At 39.2% G+C, this 22,204-nt stretch overlaps 2 protein-coding genes and 1 long non-coding RNA gene across 6 annotated transcripts; 1 reads left to right on the top strand and 2 right to left on the bottom strand.

Moving 5' to 3' along the window:
* Positions 1-676: 676 nt before the first annotated feature.
* Positions 677-16,084, top strand: LOC131231138 (uncharacterized). Of its 4 annotated transcripts, none has more exons than XM_058227231.1 (5): positions 677-920; positions 12,533-12,747; positions 13,735-13,905; positions 14,434-14,669; positions 15,815-16,084. In XM_058227231.1, the coding sequence occupies exons 1-5, from the start codon at positions 851-853 to the stop codon at positions 16,071-16,073; spliced, it is 951 nt and encodes a 316-aa protein (XP_058083214.1). In that variant the 5' UTR covers positions 677-850; the 3' UTR covers positions 16,074-16,084. The 4 variants fall into 4 exon arrangements, with proteins under 4 accessions (XP_058083214.1, XP_058083212.1, XP_058083215.1 ...); XM_058227229.1 differs by lacking the exons at positions 12,533-12,747; positions 13,735-13,905; positions 14,434-14,669; positions 15,815-16,084 and adding exons at positions 999-1,213; positions 2,708-2,878; positions 4,927-5,162; positions 6,695-7,193 and having other exon boundaries at positions 703-920; XM_058227230.1 differs by lacking the exon at positions 677-920 and adding an exon at positions 12,150-12,440.
* Positions 12,496-13,739, bottom strand: LOC131231139 (uncharacterized). The gene is made up of 2 exons (XR_009164217.1): positions 13,328-13,739; positions 12,496-13,204 (listed from the first exon to the last, which is right to left on the bottom strand). It is a non-coding gene; the product is annotated as an uncharacterized LOC131231139 (long non-coding RNA).
* A 3,614-nt stretch (positions 16,085-19,698) lies between the features above and the next one.
* Positions 19,699-21,384, bottom strand: LOC131231241 (uncharacterized). The gene has a single exon (XM_058227373.1). The coding sequence runs from the start codon at positions 21,213-21,215 to the stop codon at positions 19,923-19,925; it is 1,293 nt and encodes a 430-aa protein (XP_058083356.1). The 5' UTR covers positions 21,216-21,384; the 3' UTR covers positions 19,699-19,922.
* Positions 21,385-22,204: the final 820 nt, after the last annotated feature.

The following is a 22,204-nucleotide window of genomic DNA, read 5'->3' as shown; positions in this document are numbered from 1 at the left end:
GATTTCAAAATTCACATTAACAAAAAATTTCCCATCCTCCGAAAACACCTTATAGAATTTACACGGGACCAAATGCAATTCCATCCCACCTAATCCCATCTAATATTATCAAGCCCAAAACGCACCCTTTGTACAAGTCACAAGCCATAACTCGAGTTTTATGGTACACACATTATATCGGAAGTGCGGGGCGTGACAAACACACCAGGGAGGTTAGTTGGTGTCTGTTGCACCAGCTAATCAGCTTCCATTGAGCACCATATACAAACAAATGGGAAAGAAAGGATAAGGGGAAATCTTGTTTCCATGATCGCGCATCTGTGTCATCGAGGCCATCCATCAGGACACTCCATCACTTGGGTGATTTAACATCGTTCTATAAGTTGTGGGCCACCCTATTTTTCAATGAGCCTATAGGTTTTGGGTTTTCAAGTGACAAGGAGACAGCACACATGATGTCCGTTTTGGTTCCTCACAAATGCATCACAATGGGCCCAACGGAAGCTCGAATTCCCAAATGTTTAAACGGATGTGATGATTCCAAATAATCTCCATTCACATGTTCCAACTAGCGGACTACAAATTCAATTTAGTAGTCCGCAGACTACAGAGCAGACTACAAAATACACATGATCCATTAAAAATGGTGTAACTAACAAAGAAACCATGATATTTAAAAATAATAATAATAATAATAAATCGATAGACATAAAGACACATACCAAACAAGTAGGAAAACTTATCTTCCTTCTCCAGAAAAATTACTTTATAAAGACCACTCCCTGCAAGTTCTAGCTCGTCAGTGTAATTGTCTTCCTTCACCAATTCAGCTTCGATCGCCATCCGAAGAATGGAGAAGATACAGCACAGGCACGTTGAGATAAGAGGTCTCAAGCATCATGTCGCCGAGATAGGAACTGGTATCTAACCCAACTTCCTCTGTTTTCATTGTTTCAGCTGCTTTTGTATGGTTTTTTAGTGTTCTTGTTCAAGTGCAGGTTCTGTGGCGGTGGTTTTCTTGCATGGGTTCCCTGAGATATGGTACTCGTGGAGACACCAGATGATCGCGGTCGCTGATGCTGGATTCCGGGCCATTGCTCCTGATTGCAGAGGCTACGGACTCTCCGAACAGCCTCCCGAACCTGAAAAAGCATCTTTCGTGGACCTTGTTGAAGATATCGTAGCATTGCTTGATTTGTTTGGCATCCCAAAGGTCTGATAGCGATAGATTTTTATTTTTATTATTTATTTATTATTATTATTTCCTTTTGCGTTGAAGAAATTTCATTCAAAGAAAATGGGAAATCTTGTTGAAGATATTGTAGCCATGCTTGATTTGTTTGACATCCCAAAGGTCTGATAGCTATACATTATTTGTTTATTTTTTTATTTTCTTGCGCTGAAGAAATTTTATTCAAAGAAACGGGAATATCCTGTTGATTGATGTCCTAAATCTGTAATTCAACAGGTCTGTCAATGACAACTCGATGCCATCTGAAAAATTCAGAATTTCTCATGTTGTTGTTGGACACTTTAAGTGTCTTGATTGATGCCATCGAAAGATGTTTGATGTCATTGAAGACTGTTCAATAACATCGAGAAAATCAATGTTTAATTGTTTGAATGTTTTGGTGTTTTGTTCGATGATATCGAATATGTTTGATGCCATCGAAGGATATTTGATGACATCAAAGTGTCATCGAAGGTTTTATCGAACGTGCATGCAGAATTGCACTAGTGTGAGATTTGTTTTCTATTTCGATTGTGATTCTCCTAGAGACTATATATATAAGTGTAATTGGAAATATGGTATATAAAAAAGAAAAAAAAATCTTTATAATTCGTTCTTAGGGTTTCAAGGGTGTAGATTGGGTGATTCGAGGCTTGTTCGAATTAGATAATCTCAATCTCTTGTAATTTTTGCTTTCATAGTGCATTATTGTCTCTTTGTGCGTAGTTTTTTCCCATAAAAGTTTTTGGATAATTTGGATAGTCTGTATCAATCGAATTATCAGGTCTATCGATCGACAAAATTCGAAACATACTTATAAACTTTCTGAAAACTTTTGAGCATGTTCAAGTGATTGAACATATGGTGTGCTCAATCGATCAAGGACCGTTCGATCAATTTCAATTAATCAATGATTAAATCAACAGCGTATGCAATTTTGCGTAATTGCACCATTAGTTTCCTATTTTAGGTGTTATGTCATATATACGAGTATACTTATGGGATTAAGGTATTCCAATTGGAGCTTAAACATTTCTAGAGTTTGAAGATGAGAAAATAAAGATTTCTTGGTTGTAAGTTCATCAATCTATTATACTTTTTGTTTTCATAGTAATCGTTATCGCTTTGTGCCATAGTTTTTTCTCCATAGAGTTTTTCAGATAAAAAAATATTGTACTTGTGTATGCTTTATTTACATTTGCTTATTATTGTGCGATCTGAATTTAAGGTTTCCTCATGCGGTCTCCTAATAAATTTCTCCAATCTTTTAACATAAAAATCAAATAAAGATAAATGAATATCAGAAGAAATGAAGAATTTAGAATGAAAAATACATTTGTATGAGTTTTGAATTTTAAACTATACCAATCAACCTCAAAGTTATTTGCTTATGCTATTATTGTCTACTCTTCTTTTCTTTTCTTTTTTCTTGAGAGTCATTAACATGTTGACTTGTTGGTGATGATGGTGAGGAAGGTTTTCATTGTCGCAGCGGATTTTGGAGTTGTAACCAGTTCACTATTTGCTGTCCTTCATCCCGAAAGGTTGTTGGGATTCATAACATTAGGCGTGGCATTCTTCATTCCCGGTCTACAAGAAGTCCCACAAGATCTCGTCCCTGAAGGCTTCTACATATCGAGGTGGCAGGTAATATGCTTTTCCTTTCATCCTGCTGTCTTGAGAGGAATGGATATTAAATGACATCTTACTGTTCTAATTCATGTATTGGAGATCTGCTAGAGGACATTAAATAGGTAAACACCATCAGTCATACTGAAATTAAGGATTATTTTCATATAACTGCCTGCTTTTATGATTATTTAGCTTTTAAAATATTTAAAGTAATCTACCTGCCGTTTAAAAATCCTGTGAGAAAAGTGCTTCTTTGGCTTTGATCATGGACGAAACGTCCCCTTAACGTCTGGAAAAGCCATTTTGAAGGGGTGAGCATGCAGAAGAGTCGATGGGGCCCACATTTATGTATGTGTATGTTCGACGTTTGTCATATCATTTTAGGCTATGATCCCAAAAATGAGGCCCCTGGAATGATTTTAACGGTGGGCAATCTCTGGATCCTGTAAAGGATCTACCTGGTGCGGTCCACTTGAGCACTGGATCTGCCTCATTTTTGGAGTCATGCTCTAAAATCATTTGCCAAATCGGATCGACGATGTGAATTTTTCACAAACACCATGAGGGCCCCACATAGCTTCCACGATACTGTCCATCTCTAGGTGCGACAGTCGCCTCACCCAACATGACAGTGGGGCCCACCTTGATGCATGTATTGGATATCCGCACTGTCCAACCTTTTGATAATGTCACACAGACCTAGATGAAAGGAAATAAAAAACAAATATCAGCTTGAATTAAAATATTTGTGACCCACAAGAAGTTTTTAATGGTCAATCACCACTGTTTCTTTTGTTTTCATCACTTGAGATTTGGATCTGCTTTATTTTTTGGCCCATACCCTACAATGATATGGAAAAATGGATGGATAGTGTGGATATACATTATGTACATCAAGGTGGGCCCCACGGTCAGGGGGCCACGGTATTGGGTGAAACCCGGTGCACCTAATCCACTCTCCTCACAGCCAGAGGTGGCCGGGTACGTTTGAACGACCGGACTGACCCCATTGCATGTGGGCGGCCCACTATGATGTTTGTGAGGAATCCACTCCATCCATCTGTTTTGGAAGCTCATGTTAAGACATGTTGTCAGAAATAATTTGGATCTGAAACTGAAGTGGGCCACAAGGCTGGAAAGAGTGTAAAGGGCTTACTACCATTCAAAACTTTCTAGTTTCTATGCAATCCAAACCATTCATAAAGCAGCCCAACTGTTTGTAAGGTCATTCCCACAGGGACGAACCGAAAGAACAAAAACATAAGCATGATCCCAAGCTCTTGTAGCCCCACAAATGTTTCAATGGTGGGCATACAATTTTCACTCTTTTCTTTCTTATGGCCCACTTCAGTTTTGAATCTGCCTCATTTTCAGGGTCATAGCATAAAATGAGCTAGCAAAACATATGGACAGGATGGATTTCTCACGGATACCATGGTGGACACCACCTAACTTCAAACCACTAAACAAGATAGCCCCTTCTGTGTCGGTTTAATTTTAAATGAACTCCATTTTGGACTTTTACAAAATAAGGTTCTAAAACTGTGTGCCACCTCTACTTGGAGGTTTTATGGAGGGAAAACTTTCGCGGTTTACATTCAATATTTTAAAACCAAGCATTTTTCGAGAAATAACCCTAAAAAGTAAGCGGTAATATGAAAATAACCCTAAAATTTAAGTTTAAAAGAAAAATGCAGGTAGATTTCACCAAACTATGCCAAATCATGCATGTAACTTCACACGCATTGATTGCTTACAAAAGAATTGCAAATCAGAATTCCTATGCAACCTAGCAGTTAAAAGTACTCCATAAGTTTCAACTTTCTACACCCTCTTAAAATCAAGGGTCCTAATCCCTCTAAAGTACCCATTGTACAGTGTAAGTAAAACGGCAACTCTTTCTCGAAGAATTACCGAGGGTTATAATTCTCCATGCTACATGGACACTTAGATAATTCAGCTATAGAAGGGAATGTGAATACTATTTAAATTCTTACTTGTTTTTCAAGCTTGAAAAATCCATCCCTCAGTTCAATCTATTGCTGATATGCTTGCTTTTACAGGAGCCTGGGAGAGCGGAAGCGGATTTTGGACGGTTCGATGTCAAGACTGTAGTGCGTAACATTTACATTCTCTTCTCTAGAAGCGAAGTCCCGGTGGCTAGGAAAGATCAAGAGATCATGGACCTAGTTGATCCATCCACTCCTTTACCACCCTGGTTCACGGAAGATGATCTAACAGTCTATGCAACCTTATATGAGAAATCCGGATTCCGTTATCCATTGCAAGTGCCATATAGGTTAGTAGAACTCTCAAACTCCTAGGCAGAAAACTCACCCAATTTGCATAACATGATCGAGTGATTGATGGGGCTATTATATATATGGCTAATAATACTCCTACATGGCCTATATTTATACCATTGTTGAGTGTAATTTCTCTATCTTACGCTCATGAAACTTATATGATGTAGAGTGGGTTGCAGACACTTTCATGGCCAAGATGGACTTGAGACGGCCTGATCGGAGGCGAAAGTGATTAGGACCATCAAAATCCTAAAGTAGGCGTATCTCCTAAACCGAAATGAGTTATTCCATGTACCATATATGATTTTGGGTAGGCGAAGCTACTTTAGCCAACCAACCCCGCTATGTCGGGTTGCCCATGTTGGATTTGTGAGATTCCATCAGATCGATGATCAAAAGTCCATTTTAATTTCATTTTTACTATTTATAGTGAGTTTTAGTTCGATCATAACTCTTGATCCTTTGAGCTTTAGGAGTCATGATCAACATGAAAAGGGCTTAGAAAAATTAAGAGAATAACTTGGTTAGGCCAAAGAAAACCATGAAGTCTAATTAAAATCATGACCATTTATAAATAGCAAGTTTACTATTTACAGCAAGTTGTGTTTTTTTAGAGAGTTTGAGTTGAAGTTTGATTTTGAAACTTCTTCCTGGGTTTTGATATTGCTATTTAAAGAATTGTAAGTTCATTTTTATCATCAATCAATTTATTTTCGAATTTATCAGAATTTATTTCTATTTTTTCCTTATGGATTCGAGGAATCTCTGTGAGGATTCTAGAGAAGCTCGGTGGATTTAGAGTAATTTGGATGGAACTCACAAGAACTAATTTTCTGCCAATTAGTGTGATTTTGGGCTTATTTTCTCTCGTCATGGGACCCACAATATGGACGTACGGTTCGACTAGTGCACATGTATGCCATTAGTGCCTTTGGTGAGCTGGTGCATTTTACTGATCTTGGGGCCGAACGGGTCACCTGAGTCGTTTCCAAAAGATTTAATAAACAAGACAAAAAAAAAAAACAGTATTTCTCAAATGTTTTCATCAGATGGTTAAGATTGTTCAATCAGTGACGAATTTTGGTGTATCCTCCATCCACAATTAGGCCCACGAGTTGGACAGTCTGGTGCAAATTTTAATAGTGCTCTCCCAAGTTCGTGCTAATTTGAAAGGTGTCATTTTGTAAAGTGGCACATATAATGTGTATTTCTATGAATCTTTGAAAACTAATGTATTGGTTTAATTTTTTGTCTTTTTGTGTTTTTCTTTAGTATCGGATAGAATGGGAGAATAAAAAGGTGTGTGTATATATATATATTTGCTTAACATAAACTTTTGTCAATTGTGTTGAAATATGTCCAAGCCTGTATGTGCCCACAAGGGCACTCCCAATGAAAATTTTGATTTGGAAACCTTTAATCTAGTGTGTGTACACATGCGTATAATCATGTGATCGACCTCATCGCATCCATCCTGCATCCTTATATCGCTAGAACACTAACAATTTTTGTGCGCTTCCATTAGGACGCTGAAGGTAAAACTGGATATAAAAGACCCCAAAACTCTAGCTCCTGCACTGCTTATCATGGGTGAGAAGGACATTGTACTCAAATTCCCAGGAATGGAAGACTTCATAAAGAGAGGTAAGGTGAAGGAGAATGTCCCAAATTTGGAGATGACATTCATTCCTGAAGGATCACATTTCATTCAGGAACAGTTCCCAGAAAAGGTGAACAAGCTCATCATCAGCTTCCTCAACAAGCACTCTACTGCAGGAAAGTGATCCTAGTATTCCGTCCTTGATGTTTGTTTGCGATTCTTGGGAGATGGTCATCTAGTGGTATGGATAAATCATAAAAGTCTTATGACAGTCTGTTTTATGAAGTTTCATTTTCACCTTGTACTGCAGGATGATGAAATGGAATTTCAGATTCCTTATGTAGTTTGTTATATATTATGAAAACAAGTGAATAAATATCATCGAGAAAAAAATAAATTCCAAGAGTGGAACTTAGTGAAAGAAGGATGTGCATAAATAACATTGCAGTCATATCATTATAATTGAACGATGATGAAATGTGGGTCCACCAGATCCCATCACTTGCTAATAGATCAGAGTGGCCAGAATGTGGCCCCACGCACTGATCTTTCAGTCTAAAAAGCTTGGGACCCCATCCACATCAAGCCGTGGGTGGGCCACACACATTGATGTGGTTATACGGTCTAATAGACCCGCAGAAGCGATTTCGTCACCAAACATGCATAATGCATCATCTAACGTTCTTGATCATGACATGTGGGTCATATCTCTCTGACAATTTCCAAAGTCATATCTCTCTAACAATTTCCCAATTTGGAAAATCTAAATCTCCAAAATTTTAAAAGCCTAGTTGATGTAGGATTTTAGATATTTGAGTTTTCACAACTCAATATCCATACAGATAAAGGAGGAGAAAAATAAAGTTTTTTGAAAAGCGTGAGAAATGGCACCCCATCCTTTTGGGAAACGCATGTATATATGCGTGCTGTTACATGGTGGGCTCCACCTCAGGCCACATGAGCATGATCCACTCCTTCCATTGGATTTAATGACTATGTAATTATCTATTCTAATCTCCATTTTCTTCTCCATGATTAGGTGTCCATGGTGAGAAGTTGGCTATACAGTGGGCCCCACCTCAGGGCAATGTGAGCATGATCCACTCCTTTCATTGGATTTAATGACCCTGTAATTTCCCCTATTCTAATTTCCATTTTCTTCTCCATAATCGAGTGTCCATGGACCTCGTCAGATAATGTTAAAAGTACCATCATGGATCTCATTATAACATCCACATCATGTTCAATCCGGGCTATCCAAGATGATGCACACAAGATCCAAAATATGTGGGATGTTCATTGCATTAAAACATTAATGAATAACACCCAATCTCAAACCATTATTGAAAACCATCAATAACATGAAAAACCATCATCACCATATACCCATATAATAAAACACCATGTAAGAGACATACCCAATATGTAAAAATCACTTTGATCAGCCCTTAGATTGTGTTCATATAATCATTAATCAAAATCATATCAATGTTGAACGCTAGCAAATATGTAAACTTGATTAGGTTGGATCTCCAAATCCAAGAATTTAATCAAACCAAAACTTTTTGAAGTGTGATCCTCATTCAGAGGACCACCAGTTGACGGATTCAAACACCGAGAGGAATGACCAAAATTCACTGAAAAATTAGAAATCGATGGATCTTGTATGAGATTCACTCTAATACCACTCAATGGGTTTCAACTAAGTGCGCAGTAAAATTAAACTTTTCTCTAGTGAATCAAATCCAACCGCTCCATCCAAGACTACCTGTAAATGATCATGTCAAATTTCAAAGCAATCTAAACATGAAGGGTTTAGATTGTACTTGCTGCAAATCGATTGCGCAATGTAAAGATTACTATATCGATAACAACCATCCAACCTAGAAGATCTCTCCCTGATCCATCCCTATGCATAGAGGTAAAAGAGCTGTGTAAATACTCTCTCTCTCTCTCTCTCTCTCTCTCTCTCTCTCCTCCTCTTCTTCCACACGTACAAGGAGGTCAGTGCATAGGGTTCTTTTTAGCTCTAGGGCTACTCCCTTCTAGGATAGGATTATATATATATAGAGGGATTAGGGTTTCAGGAGTATATTGAATAGGGTGCTCCTCCATCCTATGGACTTCAATGTAACCTTTTCTTTTTTAACACACACACTCACGCCGTAGTGGGCTTTCACCACCTATGGGTACTCGAACCCTTAAACAGGTGTTGAAACTCCTGAGAGTCTACCACCGGAGCAAGAGTAAGGACCCTACTTCAATGTAACCTATTGTAAAAGAAGTTCATCAAATTTCCCTATCCACATATTTACTTATGATCTAATCCTTCCACTCATATACACATCCTTTAGATATCTATATCTTATGCTGACCAGATAATATACATCATATATAGGCCATCAGATCATCATCAACTGCAATCAAAGCAGTTTTAATAGTTAAAACAAAACTTTAATGGTTGAAAACTTTTTAAAAATTGATTAAAATATCTAGAGTGGTAGGTGTAGCAAAAAAAATCACTTGATGAGTCTCTTATCTTAATCGAATCTATTCATATGCAATCCAAGTTGATGGGTTCCAGATTATTGACTTGATCTTCATTTAATCAATGTAAGCATCTAATGTCCTCTCCTGGATATATTCTGTCCTTCCAAATTCACACTGCCGTGTAGGATAAAGGCGAAGGTTTATCGACACCAAGTCAGCTCCCTGATGGAGATTGTTCATCCTAACCCAAGTTAGTCACCTCACATAGATTACTGCACAGTCATAGTGTAAGTAGGGTACTAAGATCCATGGTTCACAACTCTCCCTTATCGATGATCCATTGTGTCCAGTCTCAAGTTCTTAAAGGTTACCAAAGAATCAATTCTTCAACTAACCCATATACATACAAGTTCAAGGTGACACTACATACTAAAACATATCAAGTTATGCATGTGGGACCCATAATTGTCATGATCTACGGCTGAGATTAGCCCCCTTTTTCTTTTCTTTTTTTTGCACTCACATCACAGTAAGGTTTCACCACAATGTCTCATTCACATGGCTAGCATATTAAGGCTCATAGTGGTTTTCGAAGACGGTTGATTTGTGTGCCCGCCAATCCATGAATGGATTCCTCTACGATAAACACAACTACTCAACTCAATCACGAATGACCGGTTGCCCCCACCAGTTATGGCTACAGAGATGGACCCTAACAATGTAGAACGCAAAGTTAACAACAGAGATTGTGGTTTCATTAACACATAGGTCCTAAATGGATACGTGATTATGTTATTCGGAGCATTCCAAATGTCCATAGACATGAGTTAAGAGAGGGATTCATCTATTTTTATCCTTGAAAACTTGAGAGTTAACACAATGGTCAGTGGTCAAGAAAGAGTTGTAGCCATGGATCTCAATACCTTATTGTGCTATGACCAACTAATAGGTTATAAGACAAACTTATAGTTATTACTTTGTATGTGCTTATCCTGTATATAAGGGGACTGATTATGAGCCAAGATGAAAAGTCTGTATCTTTGAGCATGACAAGAAGTCATTATACATTCCTCACCCCACATGGAAATGTGAGTATACTATAGATATAAGATCCTGGGTTGAACCTGTTGGGGTGCTTGCATTGGTGGATTGAGGTCAAGTTTCTAGACCATGAAACTCATCACGTGTGGATTATGATTAACTTGAAGATGTACTATCTTTTATTAATCCTTAGACATGCGGATGTGTGATGAATAAAAGTCTTGATTAGGTGTACCTAGACTCATTTTATAAGGTCATCATGTGACTAATAAAAGTTAGTGTGATTGGGCACATCCATCAAGGTCCATTGAGACCAACATGAGTCAATATTAAGACCAACATTAGCCAACAAAGGATCCACTAGTTTCTTAAGAACTTAATTATGACTTAAATCTTAAAGATCAAATATTCAACAAGTAGTTTTTCCATTGGATCCAATAGTTAAGGTTTTGACAGTCTTGATGACTTCTGCTTCTGATCAGGCCTTCTCTGATCCATCAAGGACATAAAAGTGACTGCGACCCACTCTACATCAGTTAAGGTATAATTACAAACTAAATGTCATAAGACATGGAAGAATATAAGATGGTACAATATGGTAACTTGTGTTTTCTTTAATCCTAATTCCTCTACCCTACAGAGAACAAAACTTACGTAAAGAAAAACAAAAAGTCTTGGACCATCCTTGGGTGTCACCTGCACACACACACACACATTCTCATCTCTCCTTCCATCGACGCTTTAGCATCTCCATTGACCCAATGGATTTCATCTCTTTTCATTGACCCACCCAACAGATTTCATCTCTTTTTCAATTGGGATAGATAAGGAAGAAACCTTGTATTCGAATGAACATTATGAACCATGGATTTCGTCCTTAGCATCGATTAAATAAATTCTAGTCATTGGAATAGGTTTTCTTTTTTTAAAATCCAAACAATATCTTTAGAAATGTAAAACCAAATTTCCATTTTTGAAAATCCTTAGGAACTCATACAGGGAAGCTGGAAGAACAGTAATATGGTACTCCATTACACATCATATATGTCAGATTGATGAATTAATCTGAGCCGTTCATTTACTGAAATCAATTGCGTATAGGATGTGCTTTAAAAATTCACAAGCAATAGCCAATCCTATGAATCATTTTCTTGAGTGTGGTCCACTGAATGAACGGTTTAAACGCTGAGAGTGAGTACATGCCCCCAACCACTGGATAAGGTTGCATGGGGATATCACTATAGAAGAGCATGTAGTTGAGAAATCACATCGAGTGTCACCATATCATTAGAAAATACCCAATCACGCACATTACACCGACCATTACAAAAAAAAAAAAAAAACAAAGGACAAGGGGCAGGTAGTCCGTTGACCACTAGGTGAGTTTGCATAAGTTCCATTTCTGGGGGGCCCACTGTGATGCATCTGTGTCATCGAGGCAGTCCATCAGATGCACGCTCCCATGTTAGGCCAATATGCCAGAAATTTGAAATATCAGACAGGCCTACTGGGAACAACTAGAGCAACAGGGAGGGAGATGCCTACCACAGAATCTTTTCGTTTGTGTGTGGGACCCACCCAAATTGCTATGTACAAGCCATCTAATCTATCGCATGCCCCACCAGATGACGAGATGACCCAAAACCCAGGACATCCATAACTCGGGCAGGCAACTCTACGTAGGGGTTTTATGTATGATTTTTAAAAATATTTATACAAGTTGTAGCCCACCCAAGTTTTGGATGGGCCTGAGCTTTGAGTTTTACAGTGAAAATGAGATGGCACACTTGATGTACGTTTTGGATCACCAAAAAAAAAAAAACCATCACGTTGGGCCCAACATAAGCTCAAATTACTAAATCTACAAGCAGTAGATGCAAATATGCAATCATTCCAAGTTATCTTCATCCCCATGTAACCATGGTAGTTTTAAATTTCTGTGAGCATAAAAGAATAGTAGTAAACACGTGGGAAAAAGCATCTTACTACTTTATAACAATCACTACCTGCAACTCTTCCTGAGTGTACTCATCTTCCATCTCCAATTCATCGCCGATCGCCATCTGAAGAATGGAGCTGATACAGCACAGGCACGTCGAGATAAGAGGCCTCAAGCATCATGTCGCCGAAATAGGAACGGGTATCGAACCCAACTACCTCTGTTTTCATTTTCTGACCTGCTTTGTTTCCACTGCTTTTGTATGGTTTTTAAGTGTTGTTGTTCAAGTGCAGGTTCTGTGGTGGTGGTTTTCTTGCATGGATTCCCTGAGATATGGTACTCGTGGAGGCACCAGATGATTGCAGTTGCTGATGCTGGATTTCGGGCCATCACTCCTGATTGCAGAGGCTACGGACTCTCCGAACAGCCTCCCGAACTGGAAAAAGCATCTTTCATGGACCTTGTTGAAGATCTTGTCGCCATGCTTGATTTGTTTGGCATCCAAAAGGTGTCTGATAGCCACAGATTATTTATTTATTTTTGCATTGAAGGAATTTTATTAAGCCAGGGTTAAATACAACATTATTTAAACAAACACGGGGAATTCAAGTTCACAAAAACTTCTCACCGTCCAAATCTTTTTAGTAAAAGACGTCTTCACTACAACTGAATATCAGAAAAATGAAATAAAGAATGTACAGAGAGTTGGTGTTTTTTTTTTTTTTTTTTTTTGCTTTGAAGGTATTTCAGTTTAAGCCATGCTTGAATCCAAGGTTACTTCAAACATGAGGAATCTGAATTCACAAAAATATTGTTGCTCTGTGATTTTCAAAGTTGTGAATCAAATCTTTCTTAGTACAAGACTTCTTTAATATAATGGAATATCAGGGAAATGAAAAGAAGAATGAAGAAAATGTGAACTTCTCAGTCCTCCTGCATATGCCACTTCAGTCTCCTTCCTGCTTCTGTATTTCCTCATCAAATAACACAAAACAAACAGAAGCATACAACATAAATCAGAGAAATGAAGGGAAGAAAATATAAGGAAAAAAAAACTTTACAGTATGAATTTTAAGTTTTACTTGTACCCAAATGCCCTATCATCTAATTAGTGGCACACATGAATCTATTACTGATGGAGGATAATGTCTGGTGGGCAGAGCCGTTTGTAGAACTCTTGCCAATCTACCATTTAAAAGGCACCCCGAAATCGCTGGGAGAAAAGGCTAAGATACGATGATGTTCATGACTTTTCTTTTTCCTCTTCCTCCTGCTTTTATGTTCTTTCAATATAAAAATCAAAGAAAGATAAGTGCATGTCAGAAGAAATGAAGTATTAGGAAAGAAAATTACATTCCACATGAGTTTTGAATTTTAAACTATACCAGTCAACTCCAAAGTTAATTGCTTATACTATAATTGTTTACTCTTCTTTCTTTCTTTCCTTACATAAGAGTCGTTAACATGTTGATTCTTGGTGATGATGGTGGGGAAGGCTTTCCTTGTCGCGAAGGATTTTGGAGCTATAACCGCTTCCCTATTCGCTGTTATTCATCCGGAAAGGCTGTTGGGATTCATAAAATTAGGCGTACCATTTCTCATTCCTGGTCCCGAGGCAATACGCCAAGATCTCCTCCCTGAAGGCTTCTATGTATCGAGGTGGCAGGTAATGTAGTTTTCCTTTTATCCTGCCATGTTGAGAGGAATAGATACTGAATGCGATATGCTATGCTCATTGTTGGAACTGAGATCTATTAGAGGACATTAAAGCTGCACACAACATCAGCCCTACTGAAACTTAATTATTTTTTTTAAAGAGTCCAAGTACTTAACGCAGATTTCACCAATTAATGCAAGTGATGCTTGTAACCTCACACGAATTGATTGCTTCCAACAGAAGCAAATCAGAATTTCTATGCAGTGTAGCAGTTAGAAATTCCATGGCTTTCAGCTTTCTACACCCTCTTAAAATCGAGAGTTGTAATCCCTCAAAAGCACCCTTTCTACAATCTTAAGTAAAATGGTAACCTTTTGTGAAGAATCAGAGAGGGTTGTGACTCTCCATTCTACAGAGGCAATTTGGTAATTCAGCAATGGAAGGGAATGCGAATACTATTTAAGCTCTTACTTCTTTTTCAAGCTTGAAAAATCCGACCCCCCATGTCAATCTATTGCCAATACGTTTATTTTACAGGAGCCTGGAAGAGCTGAAGCAGATTTTGGGCGGTTCGATGTCAAGACTGTAGTGCGTAATATTTACATTCTGTTCTCCAAAAGCGAAATCCCGATAGCTGAGGAAGATCAGGAGATCATGGACCTAGTCGATCCATCCACTCCTTTACCGCCCTGGTTCACGGACGATGATCTGACTGCCTATGCAACATTATATGAGAAATCCAGATTCCGTTTCCCATTGCAAGTGCCATATAGGTTAGTAGGGCTTTCAAACTCCTACGCAGAAGATGAACTGCAACCAAATTATGGCAGCTAGCCTTCATTATGTTTTCATATTCTATCGTCTTGGGTGCATTTGAAAGTAACCCAAAACAGGAATATGTCAGTAGGGCCACCTTGCTTTGAACTTCCCAGGCATTTTGGCCAAGCAGAAGTGACAGTCAGACATGCAGGTTATCAGTTTTCCACTTTTCTGCTCCAAAATGATAAATTCATTTGTTTCATACTACTACAGGACAAATTGAAACATTAAATTCATGGAAAAGCTTTCCTACCTGACGCCAAGTTACTTCTGAGTTTCCAAATATACCGTGCTAATATAGTTAGGGAGTGAGCTGTCGCATGACTACTATCAATATTGAGGGACATATCGGCCAGGCCAAAAAATGTACAACATCAGCTAGAATTTTTTTGCCCAAATTTTTTTAAAATTTTTTGGGAGAATTGGAAAAGAAATTGTGAAACGCCAGAACCTATGCTCTGTTCTTCTTCTTCTTAACATGCATTCAATGGTTTATTAGACCATTCTTTGATTTTTATTTTTTTATTTTTTAAAAAAATTGAAACTTGATTATAAAAAAAAAAAAAATTGTTTGTCAACTTGACCTGCTGAAAGCCAACCAAATAGGCCCTAGTCAAACACAAATCAAACATCATTTGGTAGATTAGGGCCCATTACACTGAAATACAACGAACAAAAGATGATTTTAAAAAATTAAAAATAACTGATGAGTTGCCATTTTCCCAAAATGGTCCATTCCACTTTGAATGAGTTTCTAAGCTCCCTCCATGGTTGAAATGAAGAAGTAGAGAGTGAGAGAATTAGAAAAAAAAAAAAGTCAAAAGAGGGCCTTTATGGTCATATCAACACCAATATGGTCCAATATTAACCAGTATCAGCCAATACAGTGCTTTACCTTAATGAGACCAACTCACCCCATTTGTGTAACGCGAGTGATCGATATGGTTACTATATGGCCAATAATGACTCATATATAGACTAGGTACAAAGTTGAATACAAATACTGCATAAAAAGATGCTGGGAAGTGTTCTCTCTCTCTATATGATGCTCACGAACTTATATCACTGGAGCACTAACAATTTTGTGGGCTCCCATTAGGACGCTGAAGGAAGAACTGAGTATGAGAGACCCCAAAGTTGAAGTTCCTGCGCTGCTGATCATGGGTGAGAAGGACTATGTCCTCAAACTCCCAGGAATGGAGGACTACATAAAGAGCGGAAAGGTGAAGGACCAGGTCCCAGATTTGGAGATCACATTCATTCCTGAAGGATCACATTTTGTTCAGGAACAGTTCCCAGACCAGGTGAACCAGCTCACCATCAGCTTCCTCAGCAAGTACTCTACTGCAGGAAAGTGATTGTAGTATTCCATCCTCAGCAAGTACTCTATTTGCATGAATAAATAGTCTCATGACGGCCCGTTTTATGAAGTTAGATTTTTTGCCTTGGACTGCAGGATGATGAAATGGAATTTCAGATGCCTTGTATAGTTTGTTACTATGAAAACAAGTGAATGAATATCATAGAGAAGAGATCCAGAGTGGAACAAGGACGAAGGGTCAATGTGCACAAATCTCATTGCAGTCCAATCAATATCGAACTATGATGAGATGTCGTCCACCAAATCCATCACCTGTTAATAGACCAGAGTAGGTGGGACAGTAGTGACATTGAAACGCAGTAAGTTTTCACAGCAGATCATTCCTCTAATTAAGTAAAAAACTTGACATGGGGTTCGAGCCTGTAGCTAGGTGGTAGATAGACTGTATTCCAAAACACTGAGGTCCCAGGTTCGCTCGCAGCTTTCCTATCAAAAATAAATAAAATAAAAATAACTTGACATGGAGTATTGGACTGTTTAATTCATAACTTCTTGCTTCACTTTTTTCAGGATCTTAATGTTTTAGTTAAGTACAAAAAATAAAACTTTAACCGTTCACAACCTGATTTTACAATTCAATTGTTTTGCCTCTGAAAGAATTTATTGTTTTTGGCAGATACCTCTGAAATTGAATTGTTAATAAAATCTTTAAACATGTGCCTCTAAAAGACTTTAAGGCCAGTTCAATTTTCAAAACATTGGGTATACTGTTACCATGTTGGTGTAACAAACAAATTCAGCAGCTTATAAATGTAAAATTTCAGGCCTTGGTCATGCATTATTGTCCTACTTATCAAATATATGATTTTCAATGGATGAATCTGTACACCCTTAAAGCCTGAACCTTAATTTCTAGACGAATGAATCAGTGCACCCTCAAATGCTTATCTTGGTGTTATTAATATGTTGATAGAAACGGAAAAGAATGAAATCCTTACCAGTGATTTTGCACTATGGAAGAATAAAAGCACTTGGTGGTCCCCACATCTCAGAGATAGAATAGAATTTATGATAAGGACCACAAACACATCCATCAATGTGCATCACAACCATGAATACTCAACCCACCAAAAGCATGAACTATAAGATCAGTAGAGATAATGCAAGGAGACAGGAAAATAAAATCTTCAACTTATAGATCTGCCTTGCCTTCAACATATTTGTTTTGTCCGCATGGCTGTAGTTCCTGCTGCACAGTATCCTGAAAGTGATTGATCTACCATAAATAAAGCAAACGTTTCTTCTCTTTTTTTGGCCATCAAATGAGGAAATGTTTGTTAAGTAAATAGGGATAGAACATAGATGTCGTCTCTAACAAACATCTCCATAGATGAGTGCACCATATATTTAAAAGTACACAGTTAATTATTATTATTTTTTATTTCAGGGAAGTCTCATATATTCAAAATAGCATTTGGATAAAGGTGTTCCGTAACAGTAATGGTGGCCGTAACGGCCACCACCATTACCTTTACGATACAGGGCATAACGGCTTTTACGGCCCCGTAACGGACGTTACGGTCTCTCTTTTTTATTTTTTAATTTATTAAAAAAAAACCAAAAAACCTATATCTACCCTGTAATGTTGATTAAAAAGTATGAAAAACATGTATGTGTCTCATAACAGAACATTACGGGGCTATTATGGGTTTTATAGGGGATGTAATGTGCCGTTAACAGCAATTACAGGTCATTTTTTTCCATAACGGCTATTACAGCCGTTACGACCCCGTAACGTGTAACGGTTACCACCATTACCTTTACGTAACGGCCTTTACGGATGGTATGCACCCAACATGAATGATACCTACCCTACCAACGATAGGAAGCCAATCATGTATTTTAAGTTCCCGTCCCTTAATCTCAATGTGCACATTCTTACAGGCCCACTTAGAATATCCATCTTTTGTGGGCGTCACTGACCACACATCCGCAATCTTCCTAATTTTGGGAGCTATCCTTCGTTGAAATTGGAGTTCTTTAAAAAAAAAAAAAACACACACACACACACTCTCACCCTACACAGCCCCACACACTCACACCACATGCACCCCCACGCACTCACAAGTCACACCACAGTGGAATTTCACCACAATTGGTACTCGAACCTATGACCTCATGTTGAAACTCTTGTGAGTTCATTCACTGCTCCTATTTTAGGAAGGAAAAGACAACAAATATTGGGAGAATGAAGAGCTACAATAGATGGGTTACATAAATCGGGTTTCCTAGAAATGAGGCCTAAAAAAAAGGCAAACTTGCAAGCATGAAAAGAACAATGAATCAGATAATTGCAAGATCAAAGGCGATGAATTCTTGCAGAAATGGCCAATCTATATTGGTATAGTTAATTATTCATGTGATGGCTAAAAGATCTTAAACTGCGGAATGTTCCAAACTTGAATCATTCAAGAGTAAAAGCACAGTTTTCACAACACAAGGGCACAGAGGAGACGAGGAAACAAGCATTCATGTGAAGACAATCAGAAACTACATGCCAATGTCTCATCCATTAGCTAGGGACAAATTCCATCACACAAGATGAAAGGAACACATGAATTCTGTTTTGCCATTCCACGCACACACGCCATGTCTCTAATATCAGTCAGAAAGCAAGAGCTGGGTCCAGCCTCCAGTAGGGGTGCAACTCAGGTGGCGCGCGCGTGCGTGCACACAAATGAGAAATCGTGTCTGTAATATCAGTCAGAAAGCAAGAATTGGGTCCAGCCTCCAGTAGGGGTGCAACTCGGGCAGGTCGGGTCAGGTTGAGGATCAACCTATCCAACCTGATCTCATGAGGACCCAACCCACCACACACACACACAGGTGAGAAATCATGTCTGTAATATCAGTCAGAAAGCAAGAATCAGGTCCAACCTCCAATAGGGGTGCAACTCGGGCTGGTTGGGTCGAGGATCAACCCGAGCCGACCTGATCTAAAGAGGCCCCAATCCACAACCTGACTTGACCCGAATTCCAACCCGAAGATAACCCAAATTCCTCTATACTCGACCTAGCCTGACCCAAATATATGTGATTATTCCCAACCCAACCTAACACGATCCAAATTTGCACAACCTGAACCCAACCCGATTTCAAATCAGGTTGGCATTTTCCAACCCGAACTCGACCCCAGGACCTTGACAACCCAACCCTAACTTGGGTTTGATCAATCGGGTACAGGTTGACCCAAAGCCATGTTGCAGCCGTGTCCTCCAGGAAACCGATACAAGCACTAGTTATCCAATGTTCCAAACAATGATAATAAGATTTGAACCTGTCATGGTGCAGGATAGACATTTAAATATGGTAACAAACACCTCAGCACAAAAAGGCTATTTAAACCTCTTTTCTTTCAGCAATATGTAATTAGGTGCTAGCTCTAAACTTTAAGAGCTTTGTCCTCCAGTAAGTAAAGAGAAATTGCCGATACCGGCATCACTTTTCATTAGAAAGATTACCAGAAATGCTGTGGAAATCTCATCTGCAATGGGTTGAGTTCGAGAAATCACCAAATGAAATGGGTTGATTCTTCTTTCTTTCTTTCCCCATTCTGCCATAGATAATTTCATAATTTTACCTTACATCACATCAGACACATATGCAAGGTGAACAGCAAATATTCATTCTCATGTCTTACTAGAACTTGTATAAACAGATTTAAATAACAGAAACGCAAGTGCTAAGAAGAAAACATAGAAAAGAAAAAGATTTTCTTTATCTAACTTTTCTTTTAGAGATTGGAACTATGGACTGGATTGAGATAATCCATTCCCACAGGCTACATTGGAGGAAATTGAAGAAGATAGAGATGATCCCTTCCTACTTACAAAGAAGACACCAACGACGAATTGCAGAAGATGCAGCAATCCAACATTACACGACCTATGACACTCCCTTCTTCGACCTTGAGCCTTCGACTCTGTCGGTTCCACAGGTGAATTGCAAAGCTCTCTTTGCGAATTTGCGCGAGCTTTCCCTTTGCCCATTTTGAATGGCCTTTGTCCCTGGGCCCATGAAAGAGGCTCCGAATCCTACTCCAAACAACTGGATAAAACGCTGTCGGTCGCAAGACAGTGAAATCAAAACCAGGCTTTCTTTCCAGCCTCGAGACGACCCTAGAGACCAGATAAGGACCATTGTGGCCCCACTTGTTCCCGTCGAATGTGAGGGTGAATTCTTTGATGAATTTGTAAAGAAGGGGATGCTTCTTGTCGAAGACCATCACGGCATTATTCAACCGACTCCAATTTCCTGTCTCGACATCGATGGTCTGTGCTCCTATCACATTTCTCAGGCTAGAGAAGCTCTTCATGACTATAATATCGGTGTCGATATAAATTCCACCGAATTTATATAACACAGCAAGGCGGAGAAGATTGGAGAGGTTCTGGCCGAGGGGAACCTCACCAGGATTGACGTTCCCGTTCTTCAGCTTATTGAACCACACTTCTGCACCAGTGTCCTTGAAAATGGAGGCGAAATCAGGCGAAATTGCAGAGACCCGGAAGCCCTGTGATGAGAAGGGCCTCAAGAGACGGGCACCTCGCGTCGAATCCATGGAGCTTGAAATTATGAGCAAACACGCATTTGGGTGCGATTTGAAGATGCTTTCAACTGCAAATAATTCCCGGCGACCAAATGATTCCAACGAAGAAATCCAAGTCATGAAGAAACGGATGCTGCAAGCCGAAGAAGAACCACCAAAGAATTCCTTGGCTCTGGCAGAAAACCGCCTCGACCGTGGGGTCTGCTGCAGAATCTTCAACACGGGTCTGTTACTGCTGGGCCATTTCTGCAGCCTGCGAGATGAAGAAGAGGCATTCGAAGGAGCAAAGGAAAGCTGCAAGCTTTGGTGGGTTTTGTTTAAGGCGGGTGGAATTTGTTCCTCGACAGCGTACAGGAAAGAAGAAGATTTGGGAAAAGAAGAAATGGGTTTTGTAGGTACGAGGGAGTCGAGGCGTAAGCAGAAGATGCTGACGCCATTACAGGCGAGGAGGAGGAGAATGAGAAGTAGGAGAATGGAGGTTGGGAAGAAGAAGAAAAGGAAGGAGAAAGATCTCTTAATCTTGGAAGGAAGAAGAAGGGGGAGCTGAATGGGGTGGTGGGTTTCATCCATGGAAGGGAGCTGAGGCTTTCTCTTTCATTCTCTTCTTCTCTTCTTTATGAAAGAAGAGAGAGAGAGAGAGAGAGAGAGAGAGAGAGAGAAGTTGCAGAAAAGCTCAGAATCAATGTTAATGGCGGAGGCGGCAAAAACTCAAAAAAAAAAAAACCCACCAACCTCTCTTTCTCGCTCTCCTTTACCAGCATCAAAAGCACTCTTTTTAAAAAAGCAGAAAGTCCACACGTGTGTAGATGCTTGCCTGTGTGACCTTCAGACCGGCGAACGGACGTGGATTAGGTACTGCCCCCGCCTGTACCCAGCTCGGAACAGGCTGGGACTCTGAGGGTCCCACAGCGTTTTATCTGTTTATCAACACTGTCCATTCATTTTTCCCTATCGTTTTAGTATATATATCAAAAAATTAGTTAGATCCAAATCTCAAGTGGACCACACCACACGAAGCAGGGGTTATAATGACACCCACCGTTGAAAAATTCCTGCTGTCCATCGTAGTGTTTATTTGCCATCCAACTTATTTATAAGGTAAAAAAGACATGGATAAAGGTAAAATATAAATATCATCTTGATCCAAAACTTCTACGGCTCTTAAGAAGTTTCTAACGGTGAGTGTTTAATGTCTCTTATATCGTTCATTTGAGCTTGGATCTGGTTATTTTTGCACTAATGTCCTCAAATGATGTGATAAAAAGGATGGACGGTTCTGATAAACCCATAAATCACGGTGGGCCCTTCAGAGCCCCAGCTTGTACCGAGATCTACAGGCAGGGTAGTAATTAATCCGAGTCACCGTCACACGTGCCAACATGGCACATGTCTAAGATAGCGGGGTTTCTATCAGGTGGGCCACAGCCATTAGATTTTTGTCTCTGTCGTCAGCTGTTTTCCGGGTTTCAATGTTTTCAACAACCCGATCCACGCGATTAGTGAAATGGCCGTAGATTGAAACAGCGTGGCCCACCTGATGGAAAGATCGGCTCGTTTGG

Source organism: Magnolia sinica, chromosome 17 (genome assembly GCF_029962835.1).
Source record: "Magnolia sinica isolate HGM2019 chromosome 17, MsV1, whole genome shotgun sequence".
NCBI lineage: Eukaryota > Viridiplantae > Streptophyta > Magnoliopsida > Magnoliales > Magnoliaceae > Magnolia > Magnolia sinica.
Note: the sequence above shows the minus strand (reverse complement) of the source record. Positions and strands in the feature narration are given on the sequence as shown.